The 15518-nt window shown below is 44.8% G+C and overlaps 1 protein-coding gene across 1 annotated transcript in view; it reads right to left on the bottom strand.

Moving 5' to 3' along the window:
- Window positions 1-15285, bottom strand: part of TNFSF10 (TNF superfamily member 10) — a 31132-nt gene extending 15847 nt beyond the window's left edge. Inside the window, exon 1 of the mRNA XM_061637323.1 lies at window positions 14963-15285. Coding sequence (XP_061493307.1) covers window positions 14963-15085 — 123 coding nt within the window. The 5' untranslated portion in view covers window positions 15086-15285. The remainder of the gene's footprint in view (window positions 1-14962) is intronic.
- Between the last annotated feature and the right edge of the window lie 233 nt (window positions 15286-15518).

Genomic DNA, 15518 nt, shown 5'->3' on the forward strand with positions numbered 1-15518 from the left:
GTGTCTGCCATCTAGAACAACAATACGGTGGGACACTTAGTGATACCTTCTGTTCAACTACCATCCATGACTTCCTCTCCCCCTTTTAATTCATCAAATGCAATGCCAAACTATCTCCCTCGTAGTTAACATACCAAAGCAATTGATGTGGAAAGTGTTCCAGCCAACGGCAACAGGTTCTTCCTCCTAGGACATGATTTGGAATCTCTTAAGGGCCGGCTAATTCAGTGAGAAAAGAGAAGACACCTTCATCAGGCTGCAAAGCAGAAGCGGGGAACCTTTGGCCCCTCCATATGTTATTGGAAAGGCCGTAGTTTCCCACCCCCGCAATAAACACTGACTCCAGGCAGTAAACAATACCCAACCTCTGAATCCTTCCGCCAGCAGATACAAGGACAAAACGTGTACACAGCAAAGCTCTTTGCTAGCCATGCCTCTCCAAAATCACGAGGTTGGCATCAAATATAATGAGATCAAGATTTGTTCAAGTACTGCAATCTCTCTCTCTCTCTCTCTCTCTCTCTCTCACACACACACACACACACCAAATGTTGTGGGGTTTCCCTTTTTTGTTTTCTTGTTGCACCATTCAAGATTTGAGTTCTTCCACTTTCTTTGCATACCTGTTGGAGATTGAAATTTCAAAATCCACAGTAGAGCGGTATCTGCCAACCAACATGTTGTGCAAGCTTTCAAGTTCTCCAGAACTCTTCCATCAGGCAAATGATAAAACAAAATGGGTGCAAAGCAGATTCTCTATGGCCTTTCCCAACAGGTTCTTTGGGAGGTGGAAAACAGGGACGCTAGGCAGCTTTTCTATTAAGAATGCTGGATAATTATTTTAGGTGGTGTGCTAAGTAAAAACTATATATCAAAATTTCAGTTTTGGTTTCAAATGTGATAGTCATCACAAGATTACCAAGGTGGTGACATACCAGGGCAAGAAGATCAGTCACACTTCCTCTTTCCATTTTTGTGACACCTACGTTACCAAAAATCAACTTGACTCTTTTTATTGAGGGATTATAACTGCCAAGTGTTCTTCAAGGCACAAATCAAGATAGAGAATCATGATGTCAAAAAGAAATAAAAATGTAATAAAGTCTAAAACAAACCTGAAAGCTAAAAAAGGCAGCAACTATGTAAAAATATATTAAGAATGAAACTCCTCAAGAGCTCACCGTAATAAAACTGCTTGTCTAGCAGTATGCAGCAATGGGACCAGGCAGAGGCTGTTTCAAGTCTTGGGTGCCATAGTCGAGAAGACCCTGCCTTGATTACCCATTCACCTTTTTTCTGATGGCACATTAATACAAAGATGAACCTCAAAAGAACTAATCTGGTGGGCAGACACATATGGAGGAAACTGGTTCTTGAGATACTCTGGTCCCAGGCTGCTTAGGGCTTGAATTGTCTTGAAATGAGCCTGGAAAGAAACTGAACCAGTGAGGATGGCGCAAGACTAGCACAATACAATCAGCTGTCTCCAGTCAGAACACCAGCAGCTGCACTTTGACCCTTCTGGACTGTTTTCAAAAGTAGCCTCATATAAGGTATGCCACAGCAGTCTATTTTTATTTATTTATTTAATTTATATCCTGCCCTTCCTCCCAGAAGGAGCCTAGGGAGGCGAACAAAAACTCTAAAAGTACTCTAAAACATCTTAAAATCAAAAGACTTTAAAACAAAACATCTTTTAAAACATATCAAAACAAAACATCTTTAAAACATCTTAAAAAGTAATTCCAACACAGACGCAGACAGGGATAGCATCTCTACTTAAAAGACTTCTTGAAAGAGGATGGTCTCATCTGGAGGTAGTTAGGAGTATGAATGGCCAATACAAAATCTGTCTTCCCCAAGCAATGATGCAACCACTAAGGCCAAAGTGGTTTTAAAAAAGCCCTTCTGGCAATCGCTGCCACCACATCATCCGAAAGCAGAAGCGGATCCAGGGCTGTTCCCAAACTGTGAACTTGCTGCTGGACAGGGGTGGGTCTATAACCCGCAAAGAATTGAGCAACTATCCCTGGCTCACTAGAACTTCCAACCAGCAATGCCATCGTGCCTGGATTTGGCTTGTTCATTTGCCCTCCTCCAACCCACTGTTGCTGCCAGATACCGGTTGAGGCCATCCACAGCATCTCTAGAATTGGAAAACGGAAGTGAGACCTAACAAGAGCTGGCGGTCACTGATGTCCCACCTTTCCTCCAAGGAACTGATGGTTGCCCCCATTTTATCATAACAAATCTGTTAAGTAGGTTAGGCTGAGAGACTAGCCCAACATCACCCAGGGAGTAGCAGGGATTTGAACCCTGGTCTCCCTTCATTGCAATTTGGAGTGATGCCAGAGGGTGCTCCCTTCCCAGAAAGCTGGTTAGCTTGCCTACTTCAGACTCTTGTGTCTGTTTGTCCTGCTTAACCTGCAATCTCTTCCCTTTCCTCAGTTGGCAGAATTCCCATTCAGCCGTGTCGATTTGCAAACCTTTTTGTCCCCAGGATTTGCTGGATCCAAACTCTTGCATTTTTCGAAAGCCGCCCCAGATCCAATCCATACAACTTGTAATAATGTCAGTGGCTCCGATTTGGTAAATGCAGCTCCTAAGCTTCGGATAGGCCCCAAGGTCTACAGTGTGACAGGCACAGTAAAAAGCAGCTCGCTTGTCGCCTTTTCATTTCAGGGAACGACCAAGCTAAAATTAGCCTTTGTTGAAACTAACTGGGGGGTGGGGGAAACATCAGGCTCCGGGGGGGGGGCAAATGTGGCTCTCCAGGCCTCTGTATCTGGCCCTCGGAACTCTCCCCAAGCCACACCCCTCATTGACCTTGCTTTGCACCCTGAGTGTTGTTGCCTGGCTGGAATGTGTCCTTGACATGCTTATTGATTGCCCAGATGGAGATTAGGGAGGGGAGGGGTGAGTGTGTACGGAAACTCGCCTACCGTACAAAGGCAAAATTCACATTTGATGCTCTAACCACTTTTCCCTCTGGCACGTGGCCCTTGGAAGGTTGCTCAGAAGGGAATACGGCCCTCGGACGGTAAAAAAGGCTTCCTGCCACTGACCTATATGTTAATCCCATTACGCACACACGCACGCAAGCATGCACACACACACTTTTAAAATCAGGGCCAGATTGCAAATATAATCAGTGGCAATTAACAATCGGTACATGCAAATTGGGGGGTTGCTCTTATTATGCCCCCAAATAAGTCTGAAACATTTCCATACAAGTCCACACTGCACCCAAGTTTCCCTTCTCTGCAATGGCATGGTTGTGGCCTCTGCAAAATGACTGCAGGGAGGAAGTTCCCACCAGAGTCAGAAAGAGGGGAGGGGCAGGTTTCTTTCCCCCTTCTTTGTTCCCCATCTTGTTTTCACATCCTGCACCTGCAGGAAACCTCCTTCAGACTAGGCCTTTTGTTCTCTCCCTTAGAAACCCCAAACCTTGAGGAAGTGACCCACAGAGATGGAAATAATCAACAGAGTAAAATTTCCTGGCTTGGGGGGAGCCAGAGGGAAGAGTTTCAACAGACTAGGGCTGACCGGTGATCTAAGTGGATTGGTCACCCTCCCATTCCACCTTCTTTGTGCTCTAAGATCCTTCATCATCATCATTAAAGATCTAGTGTAGGGAAGCCAGAACCTCAAGCCTGGGGGCTGAATGTGGCCCTCCAGACTTCTCTTATATGGCCCTCAAGTGTCTCCCAGGCCACACCTCCTCTCCCTAGCCACACCCTCCTTTTGCCTGGCTGAAAGGTATCAGAGGAGGGCAACAAGGATGATCAGGGGACTAGAAACCAAGTCCTATGAGGAGAGACTGAAAGAACTGGGCATGTTTAGCCTGCAGAAGACTGAGAAGAGATATGATAGCACTCTTCAAGTACTTGAAAGGTTGCCACACAGAGGAGGGCAGGGATCTCTTCTCAATCATCCCAGAGTGCAGGACATGGAATAATGGGCTCAAGTAGCAGGAAGCCAGATTTCGACTGGACATCAGGAAAAACTTCCTAACTGTTAGAGCCTTACGACAATGGAACCAATTACCTAGAGAGGTGGTGGGTTCTCCGACACTGTTCAAGAGGCAGCTGGACAGCCATCTGTCAGGCGTGCTTTGATTTGGATTCCTGCACTGAGCAGGGGGTTGGACTCGGTGGCCTTATAGGCCCCTTCCAACTCTTACTATTCTATGATCCTTGAACTGTGATAATGCCGCTTGCTCAGGTAGATGGAGAGCGGTGGGTGTGTTGAAACCGCTGACTTCTGCAAGGCTGCAATGGCGCTCCCTGCCAAACGGAAGAGTTGCCTCTGTGGTTCCGCCCGCTCTCGCCTCTTGACTGCTCACCACTGGCATGCAGCCTCCAGGAGGTGGCCCATGATATGATGCAGCCCTCGGGCTGAAAAAAAGTTTTCCCTCACCCCTGATCTAGTGAGCAAATCGCTTCTCTCCCCCAGGGCTCCCCCATGGCACTGTTGGAAGTTTCCTTTTGTGTAGGATTTCCAGACCAAAAAGTATGCCGCGTCTCCGAGCTGGATGTTTCACTTTCAGAGCTGCATTTCTCAGCCCACAGAGATGACTCTTGCAATTAGCCAGAAGGCTTTGTGTGGGAGTTACCCTCTTACAATAAGCAAAGCTTTATTTAGGGGGATGTGACCTCAGTGTGCGGACAAACCTGAGATATAGTGTCTTGTCATTCTCAGAAAAGGCTTCTAATGGGGAATATGAGAACGGTTACAGATTTTCGTATTCTTTGGAATTTAAAAACTTTATCCAAACTCTCTCTCTCACATACACACAAACCAATAACCATGCTTCCCCTACCAATTAAAAATTATATAGAAAAGGAAATAAAGCAGGGGAAGGAAGGGGGGGAGATGAGGAGAGCCAGATATAGCAAGCTAAAGAACTGTGACCAAATGCAGTCTAGTTTAGTGCTAGCATCCCTTCTGTTCAAGGCCACCTGCTCCTTCCCTGCCAAGTCATCTTATTCATCACTTAGTTAAACATGCACTTCGTTCCGAAAGGAGAAGAGGACAGGAATCCTTTGTGAAACTTAACTTTTCCCAAAAAAGATTTCTTTTTTAAGTACACGTAATTTTAAAAACAAACAAAACATACCCAGGCAGATTCTGTACCAATATAACCCAAACCCCACAATCTGGTCCAAAAGCTGTAACTAGTGCAGAATTTAGCGACCAAACTGCACACAGGAGCAGAGGATTGACCATATATTACCCCACTGCTGGAAGAGCTGTACTGGTTGCCAATTTGCTACAGGACCAGGTTCAAAATACTTGTGTTAATTCACAAAGCCCTAAACCACTTGGGCCCAAAGTACCAAAGTGCCCGACTCCCTATCTTCCATCTCAATCACTGAGGTCTTCTGATGGGGCACCCCTAGCAGGTCCTCACACCCCTGAGGTTCACTTGGCCTCCACCAGGGACCAAGCCTTTAGTGTGGAAGGCTCCGCTCTGCAGAACTCCCCACCAATAAAAGCTTGGCAGGAACCATCCCTTTGTTCTTTCAGGCATCTCCTGAAAGCTGAACATTTTAAACAGGCCTCTTAATATGAATTTTCTTTTTCAACCAATGTATGCTTACGGATGCTGTTATTAATGTTTTTAACAATGTTTTATTGGTTTTTAATTCTATCATGTTTTTGTATTTCGTAATGTTGCCTTGATATACTTTAATGAACAGTGTAGCTTATAAATATTGTAACAAATAAGTATCAGACTAAACTCGCAATCCTATACACACATAGGCTACAATCCAATGCAGGCTTAGCTAGCTAGGAGTAAGTCCTATTGAACCCGATGGAGCTTACTTCTGAGTAGACATGTACTGGATTGCAGCCTTACTTGATAATAAAACCCACTGAATTCAATAGGGTTAACTTCCAAGTAGCCATGCCTGGGCTTGGGCTGGATGACACGCACATTAAGGACATTTGTCTCATCTGCATAACACTTTCTACTTCTAAGATCCAGAGTTTGAACAAATTTGGGATCAGGACATAAAGACTGGCATGGGCTTATGGGCTGGTGTTAAGAGAATATGCGGTGCACTGGCCAGTCAAACTCCATCTGGAAGTAATGTTCAGCTCCTTATCTTCTGAAAAAAATACATAAATGCAGACTCTCTAGGAACTAATCTCTACATATTGTCTGGGCAAACAGAATACTTCCTCCTCCCAGCAATTGCACAATCGAGTGCAAAGGGTTTGGGTTTTATTTTCTCAAGAAACAAGTGAATTTACAGAATTGCACCATAAACTGCCAAAGAAATTATATAGCAGCCAAGTAAGAGTTTATGGTGAGCAGGGCTGTGGAGTCGGAGTCGTGGACTTGGAAGCAATTTTGGGTGGAGTCTGAGTTGGTAGAAATGTACCGACTCCGACTTCAAAATAAATTTTGATTGACAAACTTTTTAAAATATAAATTCACAATGTCAAAGAAGCTTCCCATGAAGTCAGCTGTAGTTGAGCATTTCACCATAACTCAAGATGGAAAACATTTTGTGTGTCAGTGTATGACACAGGACCCAGATGAAGACAAATGCTGTGATGCCAAGATCAGCGCATATTCAGGCAGCGATAAAAATGCTCCTATGAGAGCTTCCAATTTAAAAAGACATTTACAGCCCTTTCCAGGGCTGTGGAGTTGGAAGCAATTTTGGGTGGAGTCGGACAGTAGAAATATAGAGGAGTCGGTGTCGAAGGTTTGGCGTACTGACTCCACAGCCCTGATGGTGAGACGCAGTATCTAGATATAGCTGGTTCCCAAATTGCAACGAAGTCAGGTTTAGTACCTGCTAAAAGCAGCCAAAATTAGCAATGTGTCCAGGTAAATAGCTGCACAAGTAAGCAATTGATTGAGGTGGGAAGGAAGAGAGGGCAAAGACTTAGAAAGAAGGCAGCAAAAGACTTCCTGAACAACTGTATGTGTGTGGTTGTAGCATTCAGGTATAGTGAATTACCTCTACACTATCCTTTCCTGACCTTTGGGTCCCCAGATGTTGCTGGACTAGAGTTTCCATAATTCTTGACCATTGGACCATGCTGGCTGGGGCTGATGGGAGTTGTAGTCCAGAAACATCTGGGGACCCAAAGGTTTGGAAAATCTGCACAGTTCTTTGAAGCACAAACCAGACTCCAGCATCCCCTTCCCTCTTTTCCCTTAGTACAGTTATGGGGAACCTTTGGCCCTCCAGATGTTGCTGAACTAGAGCTCCCATAATCCTTGGCCATGGTTGCTGAGGCTGATGGTGGTTGGTGTCCAACATCTTCTGAAGGACCAGAGGTTCCCTGCACCTGCCTTCATGTAAAACATGGATAGCCAACATGGTGCCTGCCAGATGTTGTTGGACTACAATGCCTATAAGCCTCAGCCAACACGGCCAATGGTCAAGGATGGGAGTTGCATGTAACAACACCTGGAGGACACCATGTTGGCTATCTATGGTATAAGAAAACCCAGCTGAAGGCCTGCACTAAAAGCACTGGCAGGGAGTTGTATAAAACACTATCTGGAGCCTGGCTTCTGTAGTTAAGGTTCAACAGAGATAGGAACACAGGAAGTCTATATACCACCATTTTCAATAAGGTACAGACTTTTTTATATTAAAAAAGGTACAGAAATGGAGCCCTAAAGAAAATGGGGTGTTGAATGGCCCATACTCTCTTGCAGTTCTGTGTACAAAAGTCCCAGTGTCACCCTGAGATTTCCCACATTTTAAAAGCTCTTCTCTAGAAACACTGAATAAAAACTTGGGATTTTTAAACAGAATGAATGCTATGATTCTCAAGTTGGCAGATTTCACGCTTCTGTGCCATAGACAGGTTATCCAAAGATCTTGTTGAAGCAGTGACTGACTTCAGTTTAACAAACCTGTCCTCAAAAGTGAGCCAAAGTGAGGCTGACGCAGAATTCTGGATGCCTTCTGAAAAAGGAAGAAATGATTCTTATTGTTTGTTCTTATAAGCTTTACTGGAGTACAGTCCTTCCCACCTTTTCTAGGGATGCCATGCCAAAAACAGATGTAAAACACTCCTCTAGACCATTATCTGGATCCATTTCAGTCGGGTTTCAGACCAGGGCATGGGACTGAAACAGCCTTGGTCGCCTTGGTAGATGATATGAGAAGGGCGTGGGATAGAGGCGAATGCACCTTCCTTATCCTCCTAGGTCTCTCAGAGGCTTTTGATACCATTGACCACACTATCCTCTTGGACCGCCTGCAGAGGTTAGGAGTGGGGGGGCACTGTATTACAGTGGTTCCATTCCTTCCTCTCTGGGAGATACCAAAGAGTAGCACTGGAGGAGGTGGTTTCGGATCCCTGGCCTCTCACTTGTGGGGTGCCACAGAGTTCGATCCTCTCTCCAATGCTTTTTAATATCTATATAAAGCCGCTGGGAGCAATCATCAGGAGATTTGGGCTGCAGTGTCATCAGTATGCAGATGACACGCAGCTCTATCTCTGTGGAAACCCTGTCCAAGTGTCTGGAGTCGGTGAGTGGCTGGATGGGAAGGAATAAGCTGAATCCTAACAAAACTGAGGTGCTGTTTGTGGGAGACAAGGGTAGGCTGGGAGATATAGACCTGGTGCTTAACGGGGTACGTTTGCCCCTGAAAGACCAGGTCCGTAGCCTGGGGGTCATTCTTGACTCCCAGCTGTCCATGGAGGCTCAAGTTTCGGCTGTGAGCCGGGCAGCTCTGTATCAACTCCATCTGATACGGAGGCTACGCCCCTACCTTCCCAATCATCTGCTTCCACCGGTGGTACATGCCCTGATCACCACTCGCCTAGACTACTGTAATGCGCTCTACGTGGGGTTACCCTTGAAAACGGTTCGGAAATTACAGCTGGTACAGAATGCGGCGGCACGTCTGATCGCAGGCAGCCGCTGGCGAGATCACATCACTCCTGTGTTGAAGAAGTTGCATTGGTTACCGGTTGTGTACCGAGCCCAATTCAAGGTGTTGGTCTTAACCTTTAAAACCCTATACGGTTGTGGCCCAGCTTATCTGAAGGAGCGCCTCCAGCATCGACAGGGATACTGCTCAACAAGATCAGCCTCAGAAGACCTTCTCTGGATTCCACCTGTTAAAACAGCTAGACTGGTGAGGACTAGAGAGAGGGCCTTCTCAATAGTGGCCCCCACCCTGTGGAATTCTCTCCCAAATGATCTACGCCATGCCCCGTCTATAATGAGCTTCCGCCGGACCCTGAAGACCTGGCTTTTCAGGCAGGCTTTTGGGATGGGTTAAGTTTGTACTGTTTTTAAATTTTTAATTGTTTTAGTTACTGTTTTATCTGTACGTCGCTCAGAATGGCTGGACAACCAGCCAGATGGGCGACTAATAAATTTAATAATAAATAAATAAAAATACCTTCATTGTCTGGAAGCAAGACTTCCTGATTACTTTTGATGCCTTTTGCCCTCCCCTGGGGCAGACTGACAGCTGTCCAAATAAGGAAATGGAAAACCCCAGGATTATAATTGTGAACTCCCAGCAGTGTTCACCACCCACCCACTCATCCATGAAAGTAAAACAAAATACTATTTCTAATTCAGGTCTTGTTCCATGTGGGAAATTACTGGGTTTTTTTTTTAAAGTGAGGGTTTTCTTAAAACTTTTTAAAAAAATGTTCTGCAAATTAAAATGCAAGTGTCTGCGGGATGGACTAGTTGCAGGGTGAGAAAGACTGGCTGATGACACCCCTACAGTGTAGTTCAGTGTGGTGTAACGGTTAAGAGTGTTGGACTAGGACCTGGGAGACCAGGGTTTGAATCCCCCATGCAGCCGTGAAGCTCACTGGATGACCTTGGGCCAGTTTCTCACCCAAACCTACCTCACAGGATGTTGTGAGGATGAAATGGAGATGAGAAGAGCCATGTACACCACTTTGAGCAACTTGGAGGAAAGGTGGGGTAGAAATGTGATAAATAAATAAATAAATCCACTATTAATATTGTTAATAGTAAGTTAGAACTGAGGAGGAACCTGAGAGAGAAGGTTATACAGCAACTCTGCAAGGTAGTCCGGTGTTTTTGCACTTGTATTGCAGATGGGGAATTCTGAGGGAGTAGTGTCCAACAACCCTTGAGTGCAGTCCTGTCGTATCTCTGGTCATCAGTTTTTGTTTTTTAAAAGGCGGGAGGAAATACAGAAGGCAGAGTGCTACAAAGTTGCAGAAGCAGAAGTGAGGAGTTAGAGTCCTTTCTGTACAGGCCATATTTGCAATCAAAATTGATGTCCAACACTTCCTTCCCCACCTATGGGAGCTCCCCTCTTCTCCCTCCTGAGTGGAAAAAGGAGCTGGAGATGTATTTTGACCACAGAAGCCATCCGTTTTCAAAGCCACTGATGCAGTCTTTGTAGCCTTCCCCAAAAGACTGTATTTTCATAACAAAAACACAAAACGCGCTCAGAGACCCGATCTGTAAATCAAGCCTCAGGGTAATTAAACAGTGCTTAATAATGCTAAAGTCCAAGTTATTACCCACATGCTCTTGCATCTGGCCTCTTTCTGTTTGGATTTCCCCACACCAAATACTCCCCAGTTTGCAGCCAAAAGTCAACGTACTGAGATTGTTGCTTGAGATTCCCTCGCAGCTCAAACTGGCTGCATGCAGACATGATAGTACTTTGTTGACTTGCATGCAGGTGTGTTGCATTTTTGCTTCTCCCAGCAAAGTGTAACAGGAACATTCAAAGTCAAAACTGAATCTGGAGCTTACTGTGTTGATTTCATAAGTCTATGGCTGAAAGGGAAGCTCTCCTCTTTAGAAAAAAGAGCAACGGGTAATTCTGGGGCATCCTGTTATCATTTCACTGACTGTGATCTTCTTTGTGGAGAGGAAGGAAAGAGTGCAGCCCAGCAAACAAGTGCTAGTATAGTACAAAAACAAGGCACACCCTCCATTACCCCTCCAGGAATAGCTCGTGTTATTTGTCCATGTAAAAAAAGGACTTGTAAGTCCAAACTGAGGTTATCATACTTTGAACACATAATAAGAAGACATGATTCACTAGAAAAGACAACAGTGCTGGGGAAAAGAGAAGGGAGTAGAAAAAGAGGAAGGCCAAATAAGAGATGGATTGATTCCAGAAATGAAGCTACAGACCTGAAGTTACAAGATCTGAGCAGGGTAGTTCACAACAGATGCTGCTGGAGGTTGCTGATTCATAAGGTCACCATAAGTCATAATTGATTTGAAGGCACATGACAAATGTGCAAACAAGAAATATTATATAGTTATTCCCATACTAGCTACAGATATAATATTTATTTATCACATTGGGACCTTGGCCTTCTTCCAAGTTGCTCTGGACTGCAAACATGGGATTGTCTTCACAACAACCCTGTCAGGTAGGTTAGGCTGAAATTTCCCAAAGTCTTCCCAGTGAGATTCATGGTTGAGCACAGATCTGAAATCTGATCTCCATGGTCTAAGACTATGCATTGCTCTCACGCTGGCTCTCAGAACTCTTTGGAGATGGTGAAAAAGTCAAGAGACAGGACTGGATACGCTAGTGGCCTGTGCATCCTTGCTTCATTTGAAATAGACCACAGGTTCCCAAAATGTGCACAAGCTTCATTCAGCTTTGTGTTATATGTCTATGGATTTGTGGTTAAAGACTTTTATTTCTGATATTTATTTTACTGTATTACAATTTGAATTCCATGGATTGCCAAATATAATACAATAAAATACAATATATAAAATAGAAAAGCAATAAAATACAATTAAAAATCATACAGCATCTCTCAGTGCATTACAACTGCTACAAGAGGCATAAAAATCAAATGAAGTGGTCCACCAAGACCCTCACCAATTTCCAAGGAGTCCATGGCAAAAAAACAGTCTGAGAACTACTGAAATAGATTTCATGCATGGTGGAGATATGCAGCATAGCAAACAGGAAGTGACTATCAGTTACACTTCCCATTTCAATCACCATTACATCCAACATGCCCCTAAGATACCTAAATGTCTGGGTATCTGGTAACCCAGGAGTGGGGAATCTGTAGCCCTCCAGATGGTGTAGGACTCCAGCTCACACCAGCCCCAGACTTCAAAGCCAATGGTCAGGGATGATGGGTGTTGGAAGGGCCACAGGTTCCCCAACCCTGCAAGCATCTATCCAACTATTAATTCAATGCAGCTGTTTCAGAGTTCCAAATGAGAAATTCACTTCCATTCACAGAAATGAGAGGTAAATAAAAATACAAATGGAAGTATGAATGCCCCTCTTTAAAGCCACAGAAGTTGATTGACCTTCTTTGTCAGACCTCTGTTTATGAGGAGAATTAGTGTGAAATCATAGAGCTGGAAGGTGCCTCAAAGGTCTTTTAGTCTGACCCCTGCCAACACAGAAAATCCAGGCATTTACTGCTAAATAACTCCTCCAAACATACACAGGATGATCACTCCTAGGCTGCCTACACAGAACTTGAAAGCACATTCAAAGAACATCCTCCCTCCCACCCAAAAAACTCTGGGAACTGTAGTTTACCCCTCACAGACCTAAAATTGCCTGCACCCTTCACAAACTAGTTCCCAGGATTCTTTACAGAGGGATGTATCTGGTGTGTATGCAGCCTTAGATTCTGGGAGTATTAGAATCCACCTTTCCTCAAGAGCAGAGATGGCCAGACTCAATAGTATTTGCATAAACAAACAGAAGCAGCTCCTTCATTAACTGATATCACTGCCATCTAGTTACTTGGTTCATCAAATGAATTTGCCTCACTTGTAACATTAAGGTGAATTACACATGTATTTGTGATACTCATTTTGTGATACACTGCTGTTTTGTTTTTTTCTCATTTTTAGGAAATTATATTTAACGATGCTGTAATATTTATTGTTTTTCTGAAAACAGCTTGGAGATTTTTATTATATTAACTGGTATAATTTTTTTAAATAAACAAACAAGCAAACAAACTGACATCCCCTCCTCCAACCAATTTGGAATATAAAAAGCGGTCCTCATTGAGTGCTGTGAATGTGACTGAGTAGCCTTGTCATTTGAAATTTTCTCAATTTGAGAAGATTCTCTGTTACAGCACTACTTTCCCTATCCTGATCTAAAACAGTCTGTTGTTGGTGGTGCATTTGTTCGCTTTGGTTAAACTTCCAAGTCGTCTTTCCACCATAGGCTCGTCCTAGGCACTGCCAGGGAGACCACGAGGTTTGCTTTTCCTCCACTCACCAAAAACAGCTTGCAATTTCCAGAGCCAATTCTAAATTGAGGCACGGGGAGTTTTCCTTATCACTAGCTGGTACACAGAGAAGTTATCTTGAAAACTAAACAGAACTGCTTATCTCCCTTGGAAAGATAAATTGAGATACAGGGAGGAATTGTGCAATCAATAAATTCTGTTTTCCAGGAAATCTTTTATTATTCCCAGCCCAAAAATTTACCACCACTTTTTTTAAAAAACACACACAGAAGGAAGGAAAACAAAACCATGGGAACAGTTGCTCACAGCCTAAAATGCCAGTTAAGTTTAGCCACTATTTGAAAACAAAACTCTGTAGGAAAGGAGGAGGCAAGCCTCAAACAGGGAAGAAAAAACCCTTTTTTGTTTCAGGAGAGGGTTATGCATCCATTTAAGCTATATCAAACCATTTGCTCTAATGGTAGAAAATATATTTTCCGCATCTGCAACTCAATTTTGAGAGGTAAGGGAAAGCTGATCATTAATGCTTTACAGGGGTGTAGAATTAGTGGCCCAAGTCTAGATGTTGCTGGGCTCCACCTCCGGTCATCCCTGATCACTGGCCATGCTGGCTAGGACTGATGTGAGTTGGGAGTCCAACAACACTGGGAGGGCCACAGGTTCCACCAGCCCTGCTTTAAAAACATTCACGGCCAACCAGTTACCTCTGCAACCTCAGCCACAGCCAGCATGGCCAAAGACTTCTGCCCCAGATGTTGCGACACTCTGCCTCATAGTCTCTGGCCATTCCCCAACCTGGCTGAGGGATGTTGGGAGTCCAAACTGGAGGGCCATAGGCCAGTTTTAAATATTTGCCATTTCTGGTTTTAAAAAGCAGCCTATTCTCTTCAAAATCCTTCTTTAATTCCTCCCGCATTCCAATCCTTTGCACGTTTTCTCGGAGGCACGTCCCGTTGAAATCAATGGAACTTACGCCCAGGAAGTGCACACAGGACTGCATCCCGATCCTGTTGTGCTTCCTTGGAAGCAAGTCTCTCTGAGATCGATGCAGGTTTAGGGGGCAGCAAGTTCCACTGGGCCGCCGCATTCACAGGCTTGCACCCAATCCCCTGCGCGTTTATTCAGAAGGAAGCCCCGCCAAGATCAAGGGAACTTACTCCAAAGTAAGCAGGCTTAATCTTTATCACTCTTTTATTTCTCGCCAGTGGAACCCGTTTCCTCCCCAGCTTTTCCTGGGAGCTTTGCCCGGCATGGAAACAAACAGGTTAAATCACTTTTAAAAAAACCCGCAATGGAAGCAGTTTTGGTTGATCCTCTTCCTTCCTCGCGCCACGATCGCCATTAATTCTTCCTTGGAACTTACTTCAAAGTAAACCTGGTGAGGATCGTGGAAGGCGGCCGTGGGAACCCTCGACTTGTTCGGCCTAATGGCAGCAGTTTGGTATTTCTCGAACAAAGGAACTGAAATGGGGATCTGGCCCTTACTTTGCGCAGCATTTGGGAGTGCAGGAAACAAGCTGGGGGCAGACGTGTCGTTAACTTGCGCGCGCGTGTACAGACAAAAATGCAAACGGAACTATTTGAGTCCCACTGAACGCGGTGGGATTTGCTTCCGAGGAGACCTCCGTGCACGCTTGCACCGCAAGAAATCTGCAAAGGCTTGTTCTTTGCAACCAGGAAAGATCCGTCCTTTGCAAGCGAGGAAAGCACCCCGACATACATACGTGCACCCACATCTCCCCCCCCCTCTGAATTTGGCACTCACCTGTTGCAGCTCGTTAGTGAAGTATATGAAAGTAATAGCTACACATATGGATTGCAGGAGCACCGCGAAGATCAGGACTAATCCGCAGGCCAGCCCGATGCTGGGGCCGCGGGAGGCCAGCATCGTGGTCGCTTCACAGACAAAGGGAAGCGCGAGCGGCTACGGCGCCAGGCATTTGCTCACTCTGTGTGTGGGGCGTGTGGGGACAGGAACAGAAACGGCGGTTGTTATGCTCTGCAAGCTTTTCTCTCTTTTTTGAAATGAAGGTGGAGCCACTTCCTGGCTCAGCAGTTCGAGCCTCTGCTTCCTCCTCCTCCTCAGTCCTTGGAGCATTTCAGGCCGTTTGGAACTTGGCATTAGGAAAACAAAGGGAGAGAGAAAGAGAAAGCGACAGGCACTAACATTTATTTATTTATTTATGATATTTATTAGTCGCTTTTCCGCCAAAGTGAAACTCAAAGCGACTTACAAAAAAAGGGGGGGAAATCTGCTGCTTAACCCTCTGAAGTGAGGGGCTTACACGGTTTGCTTCAAAGGTTTCAACGGAGTGCTTCTC

This window comes from Rhineura floridana, chromosome 7, assembly GCF_030035675.1.
Source record: "Rhineura floridana isolate rRhiFlo1 chromosome 7, rRhiFlo1.hap2, whole genome shotgun sequence".
In the NCBI taxonomy this organism is placed as follows: Eukaryota; Metazoa; Chordata; class Lepidosauria; order Squamata; family Rhineuridae; genus Rhineura; species Rhineura floridana.